Source organism: Gouania willdenowi, chromosome 7 (genome assembly GCF_900634775.1).
Source record: "Gouania willdenowi chromosome 7, fGouWil2.1, whole genome shotgun sequence".
Classification (NCBI taxonomy): domain Eukaryota; kingdom Metazoa; phylum Chordata; class Actinopteri; order Blenniiformes; family Gobiesocidae; genus Gouania; species Gouania willdenowi.
Genome location: NC_041050.1, coordinates 1,872,772 through 1,888,356, shown reverse-complemented (window position 1 = coordinate 1,888,356; position 15,585 = coordinate 1,872,772). Strand labels below are relative to the sequence as shown.

Here is a 15,585-nt window from a genome sequence, read left to right as displayed (position 1 = left end):
TAATAAATAAATATCAAGGCTGGAAAATACAGATAATTATTAATAGATAAATAGAAACAATTACAAATAAATAAATACAATTATCAATAACTAAATACAATTACCAATAAATTTATAGAGAAATGAAGCCAGTTGCTAATATAAAATTATTAAAGCTGTAAAAACTATTGGCTAATCCCAATGCGTATATATAAGTAGAGATAATTATTAATAGACAAATAGATCAATTTCAAATAAATAAATACAATTACCAATAAATACATAAATAAAGCAAGTTACTAATGAAACTGTAAAAACAATTGGACAATTTCAAAGCATATATAAATCGCTAATTATTAATAGATAAATGACAATTACAAATAAATAAAAATAAAAAAAGCCAGTAACTAATAGATTTCAAAAAAAGTAATTAATAAAGCCAATTACTTTGGCAACAAAACTAAATAAACATTGACAATTGCAAATAAATAAATAAAATTACCCATAACAAAATTATCAGTAAAGCCAATTAATAATAAATGAATTAATGTGATAAATAAATAAAGCCAATTACTATACCAAAAATAATGAGATTTGGGTAGTAATAAAAAATTGTAATTAATATAAAAAGTCATATTTTGGAGCCAAAGTTAAAAGTGTACAAATGTCATGATTATGAGTTAAGTAATAATTACATAGTACTAAAGTAAGTAATTAATGCCATCAAATTGTTGAATGAACACATAACAGTAAACAAGTGAATAAATGCACTCCCTGTTAATATTAATCATCAAATACATAAAACGAATGGTTGGAAATCTTATTTTGACATTTTTATATTAATTGTTCTATCGTTTATTTAAAAACAGTCACATCACAGTAAATGCTGATTAATGCAGGTTTTAGGATTTATTTGATTTCTGAACAAAAAAGAAAATTGGCAAAAACTGTAATTTTTCCTCTGGTTTATGTCAGACTTCTGCCTCTTCACATATATATTAGTTTACGTTGTTTTAAATTCTACTGCATCCCTTTTTTCTTACATGTATTAAACATTTGATCTATAATAGACATGTTAAACGGGTTAAAAAGGCAAATACTGTATAAAGGTAAACGTACACTTAAACTCTGACCTTGTTGTAAAAAAAAAAAATCCTACCAAATGAATATTCCCTTTAACATTTCATCAAATTCCTGGTCAGCCTGATCTTTACACACAGTCTGCTACATTATGCACAGATTCTTCATGTAAACCTTCGATAAAGTGCAAAGAACTGCTGAGACTTTGTTGAAACGCCTTCGCTTTGCACCTCCTGCAAAACACTAAAACGCTTTTTCATTCATTTCATCAATACCGTATTTTTCGGACTATAAGTCGGACAGGAAATGTACAATTTTCCTGGAAAAATCCACAGATAAGTCACGTCTTTAATTATAAATAAAAGAAAATATCAACCTATACTCCAGAAAATACGGTAATTAACTTCCAAATAAATCTTTGAGCTGCTTTTAGAACATGTTTTTCAAGGCAACAGTCCAACACGTAAAACAGAATCGGACAACGGGTCATTTACAGTTTGTCGTTAATGACATTTTCTCATTAATAAATGTTTATAGTCAATATTTGTGATTATCAAAAGGAAGATTGTCTCCAAACACTGAAGAGACCAAAGAAAACATCAGCACTAGCTCTTCGTTATAAAACCCATCGAGCGTTTTTGCGGCTGCTCATGAATGAACACACAGATCAGCCGTAACATTAGGACCACCCACAGGTGAGATACGTCAGTTAGCTCCAGTAGAAACCTGCTAGAAATGGGAACGAGAAAGATTCCACAAAGTGTCAGAATCACTTAGGTTCAGGGGCCACACGTGGACCACGAAGAAGTTTTCAACAAATCTGAGCCATAATTTTACCACTAAGTGCATGAAACATACTGTAAAATCCCTTACAGATGTAAAACCTAATGATGACTCAAACTGAGTGGGAGTGGCTAGAAAACTGTATAAGTGTGTTTTTTTGTTTGTTTTGTGTTTTTTGTTTAATCTGTCTTTGGAGTCTTTTGTTTTGTGTGTGTGGTACTTTGTGTATTTTAGTTGTTTTCACTATTTGTTTTGTATATTTTTGTGGTTTTCACTGTTTGTATTGTGTATTTTGTTGTTGTTTTGTACGTTTTTTTTATATTTTGTTTTTTTTGGAGCCTTTTTATGAATTTAGTTTTTTAGTGTGCTGACTCATTTGTATATTTTTGTATTATTTTGTGTATTTTTGACCGTGTTTTTTGCAGTAAAACAATTACTTTTGGAGGCCACACAAAATTAGACCAAGAGCCAAATGTGGGCCCGGGCCACCAGCTGCCCATGTCTGCCCTAACGTATCATAGAGCTACACTATGTATTTTATTTTGAAGGGAAATCAGAAAAACATTAACTGGACTATTTTTGCAGTTTGTGTTATTCTCGTTCTCACAAATATTGAACGTCTAAAGCAGATTTAGTTTAAGAGAAACAGAATAATGCAGGTGGTCTTAATGTTATGGCTGATCTGTGTGTATATTAATTATTAACCCTCGCTTCATTCTATATATAAACTCGTGGTCAAAGTGACACGTGTCGTACATGTTTTCACTGCTAATAAGAGGTTCATGCAGATTAAAATGTAACAAGTTTTCAGCTTCATCGCTGACAAAGTTTTCTTTTGCATCAGCAGCGACTCGCGTCAGTCAGTGCTGCTGCATTAGCTCCGCCTCCTCCTCTTCTTCTTCTTCTCAGAAAATGAGAAACAATCAGATAGTTCATGTATAAAAGCTCCTAACTAAACCTGGAAGATGTTGATCTTGCTGGTGTTCTTCAGCGTCTGTCTGCGGTTACAGAACCAAACCCGGACCACCTCCCGGTCGTAGTTGAGTTCCCGTGCGATCTCCGTGATCTCCTGGCCCGTGGGCAGTGCATTCTTCTCAAAGTACGAGTTGAGAACCTCGATGGCCTGCGGCGTGAAGCTGGTGCGTCGCTTGCGTTTTTTGGACGGTTCTCCGCCCACGAACTCCATCAGGTTCTGCTGACCTTTCTGGTTCCAGTGCTCGGCCTCGGCCAACCACTTCTCCAGCACCGGCTTCAGCTTCTGAGCACTTTTAGGGGTGATGTCCAGTTTCTCAAACCTGACGCACACACAAACGTTTCTATTAGTGACGAACAACAAATATCGCTGCGCCAAAATATCCACAATTATTTTTTATTGTAGAAATAAAACTATTTTAACCAATGGACCCGCCCCTTTATCGTTTGATGCAGTTAGTGCTGCTATGTGTTAAGCCAGGGGTTCTCAACCTTGGGGTCAACCTTTCTAACACTTCTACATCAAATTTCAATGCATTTTTTCCACATTTTTTTCCACTTTCCAGACATTATCAACACTTATAAACCCTTTCCACCACTTTTCCACCAAATGTCTCATATGTTGACCTATTATTGTCTCTTTTTACCATATTTCATGCTTATTTTTGCCAATTTCATGATATTCATAATTTGTCATGCCCATTATTAGCCAGTTTAAACTTATTGTTCCTACTAATTGATCTAATATTGACACTTTGAACCCTTTTTATTGCTTATTTTGTACCTTTTTTCTGCAACTACACCAAACTTGCCATATTTTAACCTATTTTCATCACTTTTTCTTGCCATTTTTTTTGCTCCTTTTAATCCATTTTTGATACATTACTCCCACTACTCCATCACATTTCAATGCCTTTTTTTGCTATTTTTTTCCACTTTAAAGTCACATATGTTGAGCCATTATTGACACTTTTAACCTCTTTTCGCCATATTTCATGCCCATTTTTTGCCAATTTAACCTCATTAACCATTTGTCATGCCCATTTTTTGCAAGCTTAAATCAACTGTTCCAATATTGACTCTTTGAATCCTTTTTACCACTTTTTCTGTCTGTTTTTACCCCCCCTCAATAAATTGTCCATATCTCAAAAGGTATTCATCCTATTGAATAATCATGGATCAATTGGTAAAAAAAAGTCAGAATTTTCTGGGAACGAAGTGCATGGGATGTCCTGAAAATTAGTTTAAATGACATAATGAGCCATGGTTACTGTAGGTCAAAGGTCGTGTCCTACCTGCAGATGGCTGACTGGCTGTAGGCGGGGCCCTCCGTCGCTGTCAGAGCTTGTCCTACTTGCGTCTGCGTCAGTCCCAGCGAGAGTCGGCGGATCTTGAAGTTCTTGGCAAACTCTCGGATTTCCTCCAGGTTGATTCCTGCATCGGCGCCGATGGCGACACCGTGCTGCGGCTCTGCAACCCATAGGAGGTGCGTTAGAAACACACAAACACAAACTAGAGCCGTGTGTGTGGGGACACATACTGCTGACCAGCTGGCCCACTTTGGCCAGTTCGCCACATGTGATTGGTCCAGTAGGCGGCGTCTTCATGGCGGGCGGCTGTGGGGCGATGACGACCGGTGACTGAGTCACGGCCGCTAACGAAGCCTGGAAGAAAAGTCAAAACTCTGGTGTTTTATTGATCAAAAACAGATCAAAGCGTGTGACGCTGGCCCATCGTACCGGTGAGTTGGGTTTAGTGGGCGTGGCTGGCGCCGCCCCAGCAGCAGCTTTGGGCAGCACTGAGGCCGAGGGCAAGGCCACAGACGGCCCGTTTCCCACCGTCAGCAGCTGACCCTGGGCGTTGAGCAGCAGCTGAGGAGACACGGTCTGTACCTGGAGACCCTGGAGGGGGAGGGAAGGTGACGACCCCGCCCCCGTCAGAGAGGCGGGGTTTAACAGCAGGGGCAGCGTTCCTATCACCTGTAGGACAGGAAGTCAATCAGAGGAGAAAGAGGAGGAGCCTAAATAAAAGAGAGCAGCTCCTCACACGGTCAAATACACAAAAACCTAGAAACGCAAACATTTACAACAAAATAAGTGACAGAACAACAATAACATGTTCGGATGAACTACGGCCGGGCCCGCGGAACGTCTCCACGCCGAATAGCACGTACCATGTTCCAGAGAATTAAGTGAAATTACTCGGTTCCACAGAGTAAAAAAAGGTCTCCGAGAGGCTGTAGACACACGCTCATGGAATATCCATGTCAAATTACAGCCCGATTCAACCAGCATTAACGGAGAATAAGTCATTTGAAAAATGCCCCCGTGGCACATACGGAGTAAAGGTCCTCATTCATATATTGGTATGTGTCAATGATTCAATACCACCAACCGTCGTAATATTTGACTCAAATAAATGAGAAATCCACTTTAGTATTTTTTCTTCTTTTGGGGCCCCAAATTGAAAATCGGGCTCTGAGAGTCGATGCGTACACGTCCATAGATTATAGCTACCAAATTTTATCCCGATCTGCTCACGAATAACAGAGTAGTGATTTTAACTAGTGTACACAATAACAACAACAAGAAGAAGAACAAAATGAGGGCGTTTTAAGTCTGGTAGCCCGGCCGAAAAATACACAAAAAGACTCCAAAATACACACAACAAAAACACAATGTTCAACAGTAAAAATACACAAAAGAAAAACACACAGAACAACAAAGGTGCACATAAGCAACAATAAAATGCGCAATGATGAATTAACAAAAATAAATAAATGACAAAATACAGTAAATAAGGTTAAAAACACAAAACAACAAAAATACACAGAAAATTACTCAAAAACCAAGTAAATGAAACTAAAACCACAGAATGACAACAAAAATAGACAAAATGACAGAAAGACATAAAAAAAAATAAGACCACAAAAATACCCAAAACAACAATAAAAAGCACAATAATACAGATAAAAAAATGACAAAATACTGCAAATAAGGATAAAAACACATAAAACAACTCCAAAAATACACAAAACAACAAAAATACACAAAATCACTAGAAAACCAACTGAAGGACATAAAAATACAAAAAAAGAACAACAAAAACACACAAAGTTTGTTGTTTCCTGTGTTATGCTCTGATTGGTCGTTATTGATCAGGTCTCACCTGTCCCTGGGCGTTGGTGATGATCTGGCTGGTGATGCCGGCCATGCTGGACATGGCGCTGCTGATGATGGGCGTGGACATCAGCGAGCTGAGGAACTGAGGCTGAGCTCCAAAAGATGCCGCATTGATCTGAGTTTAGAAGAAAAAAACAAACATTTCCTGTTGAAAACGTTCCAACAGGAAGTGACTGATGTGGCTGATAGCGGTGCTTACGATGGCGGGGTTGATGGACAGTCCTGCCGTCTGCAGAGCAGCTAGGGAGATGCTGGTCTGAGAGGCCGATGTGGTGATGGTGTTGGCCGGCGTCGCCGCGGAAACCTGCGTCTGCATCTGCTGCATGGCCGTCTGCACCGGCTGCAGCAACGTCTGCGTGTTGGTCTGAAGCTGAGGCTGGATGGAGTTCAGCAGCGTAGCAGCTATAGCACATCACACCACAGCAGCACAAATAATGACTTTAAGGGGGTAAGCTACGAGTCTACATTACCTCTTATCGCACCAACTTCCAGGATTTAATCAGTGTGTGCTGGTCTACAAAGCTCGCTGGAGCTTAATCACTATGGCAACTATTGCTGAACAGCTAACCCGTTTGCAACCAAGTTTGGCCATGGTTTGGATGTTAACGAGGCCTAAAGCCCCGCCTACTGACCAATCAGATCTCTTAGAAAACAACCTTCCTATAGATAGATGATCCTGGTTGGTGCAAATCTGACAGCTGAGTTTATTAAAAAGATTATGACTTATAAATGCAATCCTTTCATTTACCAATGACATCCTTTAGGAAAGATTTCTGATGGACTGATTTACAGTCAGCTAATGAAGCCTGTGTGTTGATCTGTGTGCGTGGACGGCTGAAATCAATAATTAATTAATTTATATGCTGGGGCTGACATTATCAGCAGGAACATCCACAATGTGTTCTCATCCCAGTGTGTGATAGAGGTCTACCTGAATAGAAACACGTGTGTGCTGTAATAAAGTTTAACTGCAGAGCGCTGTCCGTTTATCATCCAATGGATCATAAATAATCTCATATTCACAGTATCAGCAGCTTCCTGTCTGAGTTCTATTATTCCTGCCTTTTCTGTAACAACAGTGTTGTCTTTGGTCTGAATTATGGATTTTAATTAATCATCATTTTAAACTTCAGCAACCTGGTCGATACAAAGTTATGAAGTGGATCAGATCTGACAGAGTATAAAAGCTCCGCCTCCTGCTGAGCGCTGCACTAACACTGTTGCTTTTCACTGTCATCATGGATTTATATTCATTATATATGTTTAAGATCATAAGCTGTTCCTTCATTCATTGTAAAGACGCTCAATCAGACAGTTCTCTCCATTGATTGGTCAGACGCTGCAAGCTCCACCCCTTTCATGTGCACGCACACGTAGCGAGGCTGTAATCACTTAGCATACGTATATTAGCGTGTTGTGATCATAGGTGATCGACGTTCGTAGTACAGCTTGTGACTGAGAAGGAATGTTTGGTTAGTTGAAGCCAGCTAACGTAGATTAATCACATCTAGATTTGTAGTGTACCCCCTAAAGGACAAAAGATGAAAAGTTGTTTCAGTAAATTACAGAAGTTAAGGCATGAATAAGAGTTTTTCTACTGAACCATTTTTTTGTACTGTTTATTACACACAAAGTGACTCCAAACCCCCCCACAAAAATAGCTTTAAACACACAAAACAGCAAGAAAAAGCACAAAATAACAGAGAAAAACAAAAAAAAATAACACAAAATGACAACAAAAACATACAGAATGACAACAAAAACATACAGAATAACAACAAAAACATACAGAATAACAACAAAAACATAAGAATTACAACAAATACAAAAAACAATTTTTAAAAATGACACTGAAAATTATTGTAAAAACACAAAAACATTCAAAATGATATTAAATTACGCAAAAAAAAAAACTAAAGCACTCAAAATAACTATAAATCCCCCAAAAAACACGCTTACTAACAACAAAATCACACAAAATGAAAAAAACAAAAATACTTGAAAATGACATTAAAACCCAGAAAACAAAACAAAAACAGACTAAAAAGTAGACAAAATGATCATGTGACCCATTTGTCGTCCCTGCTGTGATAAAATGTGTTTCAGATTTCTGATAAACTTCTGCTTCATTTCAGTTTTTAACAAATTTTCCTCTTTAGTTTGGGTCAAAGATTATTATTAATAACATTTGGTAATGTTTTATCCTCTCAGTGATCGGAGCACTTTGGGGGCCTGGTACCTTGCAGGCCGGTGAAGGGCAGCTTCAGGAGGTTTCCTGCTGAGTTTGCGGCTGCGAAGGCGGGCAGAGTGGCCACGTTGGTGGTGGGCAGAGTGAGAACCGCTAAACCCCCCTGGTTCCCCACGCTGAGGGGGATGAGCAGCGGCTGGCCCAGAGAACCCGTCTGAGCCATCATACCTGTCATCAGGGACGCCAGGCTCTCCTGGGTCAGCACCTAGTGGGGGTCAAAGGTCACATCAGTCAGAGAACCACTTGATGCTTCTAAGAAAGTCAAATTATTTTTTTAAAAAATACAAAAAATGCATTAAAAATACAAAAAATGCATTAAAAATACAAAAAATGCATTAAAAATACAAAAAATGCATTAAAAAATACAAATAATGACTCCAAAAACCCATATAAAATTACAGGAAAATATACAAAATGCCAACAAAAATACACAACAGGTACACAAAATAACACAAATATATGAAATGACAACAACAATCCACAAGGGGATAACAAAAACACACAAAATTGCAACAAAAATGTGAAAAATGACTACGAAAACATACAAAACAACTTCAAAAATACACAAATGTAGTCCAAAAACTCAAAAGATGACTTTAAAAACATGCAAAAGTAACAGAAATATAGAAAACACACAAAACAACACAAATACACAGAATGACTAAAAAAAAAAACACAAAATGACAGATCAAACCCTTTGTTTTTCCTTATATTAAAGCTCAGATTGGTCATTATTCTAAACACTGACAATAGATTAGATAATGTGAGCAAACCAAAAGTGGTACACAAAATGAACACACAAAAATACGGGAAAAAACCACTGGCATGTTTATTACATTATTTTTTGTTTCCCGCGGTCTCATGTAAACAGAAATAGTTTAGAAAACGTTGCCGTGTGAATATGGAATGTTTTGGAAACAAAAATAGAAACAAAATAAATAAATGAGGGAGGTACAGAGGTGGTGGGGGGAGGGGGGGCGTACCTGTGGACAGCTCTGCACAGAGATGGGAATGGCGGCCTGTGGCTGGGACACGGACACACTGTTGGAAACAGCAGGAGAGACGGTTTGGAGCGTTGGAGCAGGAACATCTGCACACAGGAGAGACTGATCACCATGAACTGGGAGACACACAAACAAACAGGTTAACACACTAACATTTCTTCAAAATCATTAACGTTACATGTTGTGCTCACTTCAAGACAACCATAGAGAATCTATGGATAAACACACAATGAATTAAAGTATGAGGGATAAAACAGCTTTGATCGTAGTGTGTGTGTGTGTGCTCTGATAATCTCAGCACACACACACGGAATCATTCTGTCCCTCACATGATCAAACGATATCTAACGTCATCTAATGCTGCGTTCCAAGCAGATCAGGGGCCTCATTTAAAAAGCTTGGCGTCCCCCACTTTCCAAGCAAAGTTTGTGATTTATAAAAATAAACGTAAGCGTAAGAATGTGTGCACTGGAGCTCCAACTCTGAACCTGGCGCACGGACACTTTGGAGACGTGGGAACACAGATTAATCTCAGTTAATTCAGAATGCTGCAGCTAGAATACTAACAGGTACTAACAGGAGAGAACATATTTCTACAGTAATGGCTTCCCTTCATTGGCTTCCTATAAAATCTAGAATAGAGTTTAAAATCCTCCTGTTAGCATACAAAGCTCTACATGATCAAGCTCCTGTGTATCTTCCAGGCAGAACACTACGCTCTCAGTCTGCTGGTCTTCTGGAAGTTTCAAACATGTCTAGAAGTAGAACAGGAAGCAGAGCACTCAGCTACCAGGCTCCTCCCCTTTGGAACCAGCTTCTAGTCCTAGTATGGGAGGCTGCTACTCTCTCCACCTTTAAGGCTAAACTCAAAACCTACTTATTTTGTAAAGCATATACCGTATAATAGCGTTAACCTAACCACTAGAGCGCACATGGGCTCATCTGTAACGGTCCTCTTTACAGACCATGGAGTCGCCGCTAGCTTACTAATAATCTACGGGAAGAGATTTGTCGCTTTTATAACAAACGTTAACCTAACCACTAGGAACAAAGCCCAACAACATGCAGGCAACATGATAATAATGTATCATGTTTTTCTGCAGTCAGTGTCTTCTCCTCGTCCTTCTCTCTCTGCTCTGTTTCAGGTGTCGTGAAGCTGATGATGTCACTTCCTGATCTGTGGTTGACGGCTCAACTAGTCTGGAACACTCTGATGTTCTATCTCTCTATCCTGTTCTGTTGGTCCTTCTGTCCACTAACCCTAACCAGTCCACGCAGATGGCTGCCACCTCTGAACCTGGTTCTAACAGAGATTTCTACCTGTTAAATGGGAGTTGTTTCTTCCCACTGTCGCTAAATTCTTGTTCATGTGAATTTGTTATTAAGAATTTAATATTTTGAAAGCACTCTGAGATGACTTTGGTAGTAATATAAGCTATATAAATAAAGTTGAATTTAATTTAATATGCTAACATATCAGAGTTATAGATCCACATAATCATACCCAAGCCTGCTGTGTTATAGATGTGAACAGTGAGACATTAGATAGTACCGCTACATGAACCATAAAATGTGAACACAATCAGACAAACTTGGTTCATACTGACATCAGCACCTGATCCATGAATCCTGACACGCGGCACCTCTGTCACATTTACTGCAGTGACGCCTGCTGTAAATGATTTTGTTTTCATTTATTTATGCCTTTACTGTGACCACCAAATACATCCCTTTTTATTCTGGCCTTCATCACTCACACGCATCTCGTTCTGAAATTCCTTTTCCTTGTCACTTCTCGTAGCATCCCATTGGTCACTGCTCAATTAAATGAGCTCCTTTGACCATTTATGGTAGAATGTGGGCATGTCGAGGGCGTAACATGACTTGAACATCTAGCTGGGCTGTGATTTTTAAAGGTAAAAGTGTGTGCAGGTGAGCTCAGCACGGTTTTATAAATTAGAATTTTTTTTGGCGTAGTGATAAAATGAGGTGGTTTACCTGTTCTCCGGCCGCTCTGGGACCCTCCAGAACTTTCCTGGAAGTTGTTAGTTTCAGGGTCACTCGTGGTGTGAGTCGATCCTTCCTCAGCGTTTGATTCCAGCGTCGACGACGTCTGAGATGAATCCACCTCCACCTCCAGCACACGGATAGTCTCATGGCCTGACATCACGATCACCTGCACAGGGATCAGCACTGAAGTGACTCCTCACTTTGCTCTTATTGTAAATGATTGACAGGATATCATCAAACATAATGCTGCATGCGCGCTACAGAATTCCGGGGGTGATTGATGGAATGCGGCGACGCAGCGGGACGACCCGGGGTTGGGACAGAGGAGGATGCGTACCTGGTCGTCTTTGGGCGGGATTTAAATGGCTGAAAAAACACTTCTGCAGTCAGACAGTGAATGGCTGAGAAAAACAGAGAAGCCGAGCACATGTTAGGACACCAACACTCAAAACAAACCACAAAGCACAAACAGAAGAGACACGGATGAGAAGGAAGCGGGAAGTGATCACAAAAGCAGCTCCAGCGTCTGTGAGGAGCGTCGGTTCAGTTTTGGGATGATGTCATCCACACAATATTAACACAACAACAGAGTCGTACTTACAAACATCCTCACAAACGCAGAGAAGCACGAGTTTATCAAAGCAGTGGAACAAACACATGCACGGTGTGGGACGAGGGGCCTGCAAGACCAAGCTACACTGTTAGCTAGCTAGATACTTTACTCACGTTACCATGGTAACTCCTGCTAATAACAAGGTCAATGTATTAAACTTTACTTGATTTTTGTGACAGATCTTTATTTATTGTTGGGTAATTGTGTGAAAGAATTTCAGGAAAATTGCAGGTTTTTGTAAAAATGTTGAATTCATTCAGCAATTTCAGTTCCATCATGTGATATAAGCATGGTAAAACTGTGGAGTTTAATTGCATTTGTGTATTTGAAGGGACTGAGAGATGTGCAAGTGAATTATTTGGTCATTAACAAATTGATTCATGTTTTCTGTCATTTTTACTTTTCCCGTGGTCCAAAATGGATGCTCTAAAGCAAGGGTTCTGAACCTTTTCATCCCACGACCCCCAAAATAAAGGTCCCAGAGAGCACTGACCCTCCAAAATAAAGGTCCCAGAGAGCAGGGACCCCCACTGTAGCTGAAGGTGAACACAGACATGAACATTGAAGAACAGTCATGTAGAGACACGACCATCTATAAGGGGGATAAAGGGGAGAGATTTTTGGGGTCCATCCATAAAGTCAGTAAAATGATGGTCTATTGTTCTATGAATCTGTGATAACCACATTTATTTATTCATCTGAATAATATCCACTGTTATCCAGGAATGTTTATCATTATTACAGTGTATATGGTTAAATTGGCAAAAATAAGCATGAAATATGGTGACAAAAGGTTAAAAGTGGGTCAACATATGTGACATTTGGTGAAAAAATGATGAAAATGTATTGAATGTGTAAAAAATGTGCAAAAAAGACATTGAAATTTTATGTAGAAGTGTCAGAAATGGGAGTAATGTAAAAAAAATGCAACAAAAGGAGCAAAAATATGGCAAGAAAAAGTTATGATATGAAACACACTTTGGGTGTGTGTGTGTGTGTGTGTGTGTATCTTGGTAGTACAGGCCCCTCCATCGGCTGTGGTTCTTCCACCAACAGGTGAACATGGTTACGTTACCTGCTCGTTGACGGTGAGCGGAGCATCTTTGGATGTAGGAACATCCTGTGACGTCATGGCTCAGCACTGCTGCCGTCACGGACTTCCTGTCATTCTGGGGACACAAATACACCAAATCTCTTTGCAACTTTAATCAGAGGAGGAGCCACAAAAAGTGTGATTGTATTTGATGTCAGCATTTAGAAAAACCAAAGTGTTTTCTATGTTTTTCTTGTCATTTTACTTTCATTTTCTGTTTTTCTGTCATGTGTCAAATGAACTCCTTTAACTACATTTTTTGGGGGAATCAGTTTGGGGACACACAAAATCAGACTAAGGGCCGCATGTGGGCCCCAGGCCGCCAGTTGCCTGTGTCTGAAAAAACAGGCCACAAATTGTGTTAATTTTCCTTCTCATTTAGTTTTTTTTTTTAGTCTTTTGTGTTTTTAAAGTCATTCTGTATGTTGTTGTTAGGGATGTCCCGATACAACTTTTTCACTTCCGATACAATACCGATATTGCAGCTTTGAGTATTGACCGATGCCGATAAAGATCCGGTGCGATATATACGCACGAATCATACATACTTTTCTGACTTATATTGTAGTGCGGAATGTTAGAAAAGGCTTGATCAAGTGATGTTACTCAAACAAAGAACAATAGTCAACAATTCAAGTTCACTTCAGTTAGTTTTTACTGTCAGTATATGGCGGGAACAACTGAGGGCGGGGACAAAATCCAATATTCTTTTTTTAGCAGATATCGGACCGATATCTGATATCATTATCGGATCGGGACACCCCTGGTTGCTGTTGCCTTTTTGTCGTCATTTTCATTTTTTGTTGTTCTCTCTTATGTCAAATGAACGTCTGGAATTACAATTTTTTTGTAATCAAGTGGCCCTGGGCCACCAGTTGCCAATGTCTCTTCAACTTAAAAAAATAAATAAATAAATAAAATGTTTTAATACATTGTTTTCCCTGTTATTAACCATCATTATCCTTGCAGGGTTTGAAGCCGTGTTATTACTGCTTTTTTTGCCTTTTATGGTGAATAACACGTGCAGATGTATTAAAAAATGGTATTAAAAACATGTCATGTAGTCTGTAATATCTGGGGTTGTGGATCTGCTTCTGTATCCTTGTATGAACTGTGTGAAATCATGTAAAAACACTAAAACATGACGTTTAAACATTGTATAAATAAATGCAGGTATTTGTAATAAACTGAGTGAACTAATAACAGGTCAATGTCTCGACAACAGACAGTGTTGGAGTTTCATAGAAATCATGTTTTCCCATAATCTAAGTATAAAGGAGAGTTTTATTTCAGGTTAAAAATCATGTGTAATGTAATGAGGTTGTGATTATATTTGTGAAGGGCCCAGAAACAGGCCACAGTTTGGGGGCTTTTATATGAAATAAAACATGCAAATAGACACAAAAGTTGTGTAACAAATGTGTGTTGTTGTGTGTGAGACCTTTGCCTGTGTCTGTCCTGCCCTGAACCCCGGTTAAAAAACACGGATCTGTCACAAACTTCAGCGGGGCTCCCCACCCCCATCCTACCCGATAAAAGTCTCTCATGCCCGGCCACTTTTTACAGGACGAGCCGCCCCTCCGACGGAGAACCGCAGAGACAGAACATTATGTATTTCCTTCTCTTTATCATAAATATATAAATTATGCTAATTACGAGCATTGCATATTAAACTGAAACTCATTTCCTTTTCGCCATTTCGCTGCCAAACACGAAGCGACACACGCCGGGTTTTCTGCTCACAACTTACCGACCAAATGTGGCTTTTTCTGCGGCGCTGCGCTCCTGGAAAGCCCCGTGTGTCACACCGTGTGTGCGTGTGTGTGTCAGTCACATCATTATATATTCAGCTCAGCTCCAGACAGCCGCTGTGACTGCACACAAAAGAGGGATTTGCATTGATAAGAAGCGGCTGAGAGTGAATATTTAATGACGGAGGTCTTCTATACCTGAGGCCAGTCACACCTGAGCTCCACGGACACCAGCGAGCCCTCAGCGGGAAAACAAGAGCCAAAATCAGCCCGAAAATTGGCCTTTTTGCACTACGTCATGAACATAATTTATGCAAAGGAAAAATCTTGCATTGAAAAATGTCTGCCTGGACATGAGAGGAGCCGAGCTGCTCTTAAAGGGACCGCAGCACATTTAAAGCTGGAAGAATGTCTAGAATAAAAACTCTTTTATTTCTTTATTTACAAATATTTAGACTCTCTTTATATTGTATTATATTTTTGTACTTGCACTGATTGTAGAGATGCGCATGCTAAAATGAACAGCAACATTTAGCAACAAACTGCGTTTAAAAATCGTATGTGATTTTTTTCATGTTACTTCTGACCAGATTTACAACGATGTTTGTTAAAATGGTGATATTTACTTTACTTGTAAAAATACAATGTCAATGTTAAATCTAAATGTCACGGTAAAACTAAAATATTTAGTGAATATGCAAATTTGCCAAAAGTAACAAAATAAAATTTCATTTCCGTGAACAAGCGCTATCCGGGGTCTATTCAGACTGAGTAATTGCATTAGATTAACATTTAGATTTAGATTTATTCTTCAAATCTTAGATTTAACATTGACATTATATATTTTGTTCTTGTATATTTCCATCCATA

The 15,585-nt window shown here is 39.0% G+C and overlaps 1 protein-coding gene across 3 annotated transcripts; it reads right to left on the bottom strand.

Moving 5' to 3' along the window:
* Positions 1-2,137: 2,137 nt before the first annotated feature.
* pou6f1 (POU class 6 homeobox 1) lies at positions 2,138-15,067 on the bottom strand. 3 transcript variants are annotated; one of them, XM_028452464.1, is made up of 13 exons: positions 14,914-15,067; positions 14,715-14,838; positions 12,947-13,040; positions 11,596-11,659; positions 11,247-11,424; positions 9,228-9,334; positions 8,236-8,449; positions 6,196-6,398; positions 5,983-6,111; positions 4,554-4,793; positions 4,355-4,478; positions 4,110-4,284; positions 2,138-3,137 (listed from the first exon to the last, which is right to left on the bottom strand). In XM_028452464.1, exons 5-13 carry the CDS (start codon positions 11,413-11,415, stop codon positions 2,795-2,797), a joined length of 1,704 nt encoding a protein of 567 aa, XP_028308265.1. In that variant the 5' UTR covers positions 11,416-11,424; positions 11,596-11,659; positions 12,947-13,040; positions 14,715-14,838; positions 14,914-15,067; the 3' UTR covers positions 2,138-2,794. The 3 variants fall into 3 exon arrangements, with proteins under 3 accessions (XP_028308265.1, XP_028308264.1, XP_028308266.1); XM_028452463.1 differs by lacking the exon at positions 11,596-11,659; XM_028452465.1 differs by lacking the exons at positions 12,947-13,040; positions 14,715-14,838; positions 14,914-15,067 and having other exon boundaries at positions 11,596-12,420.
* Positions 15,068-15,585: the final 518 nt, after the last annotated feature.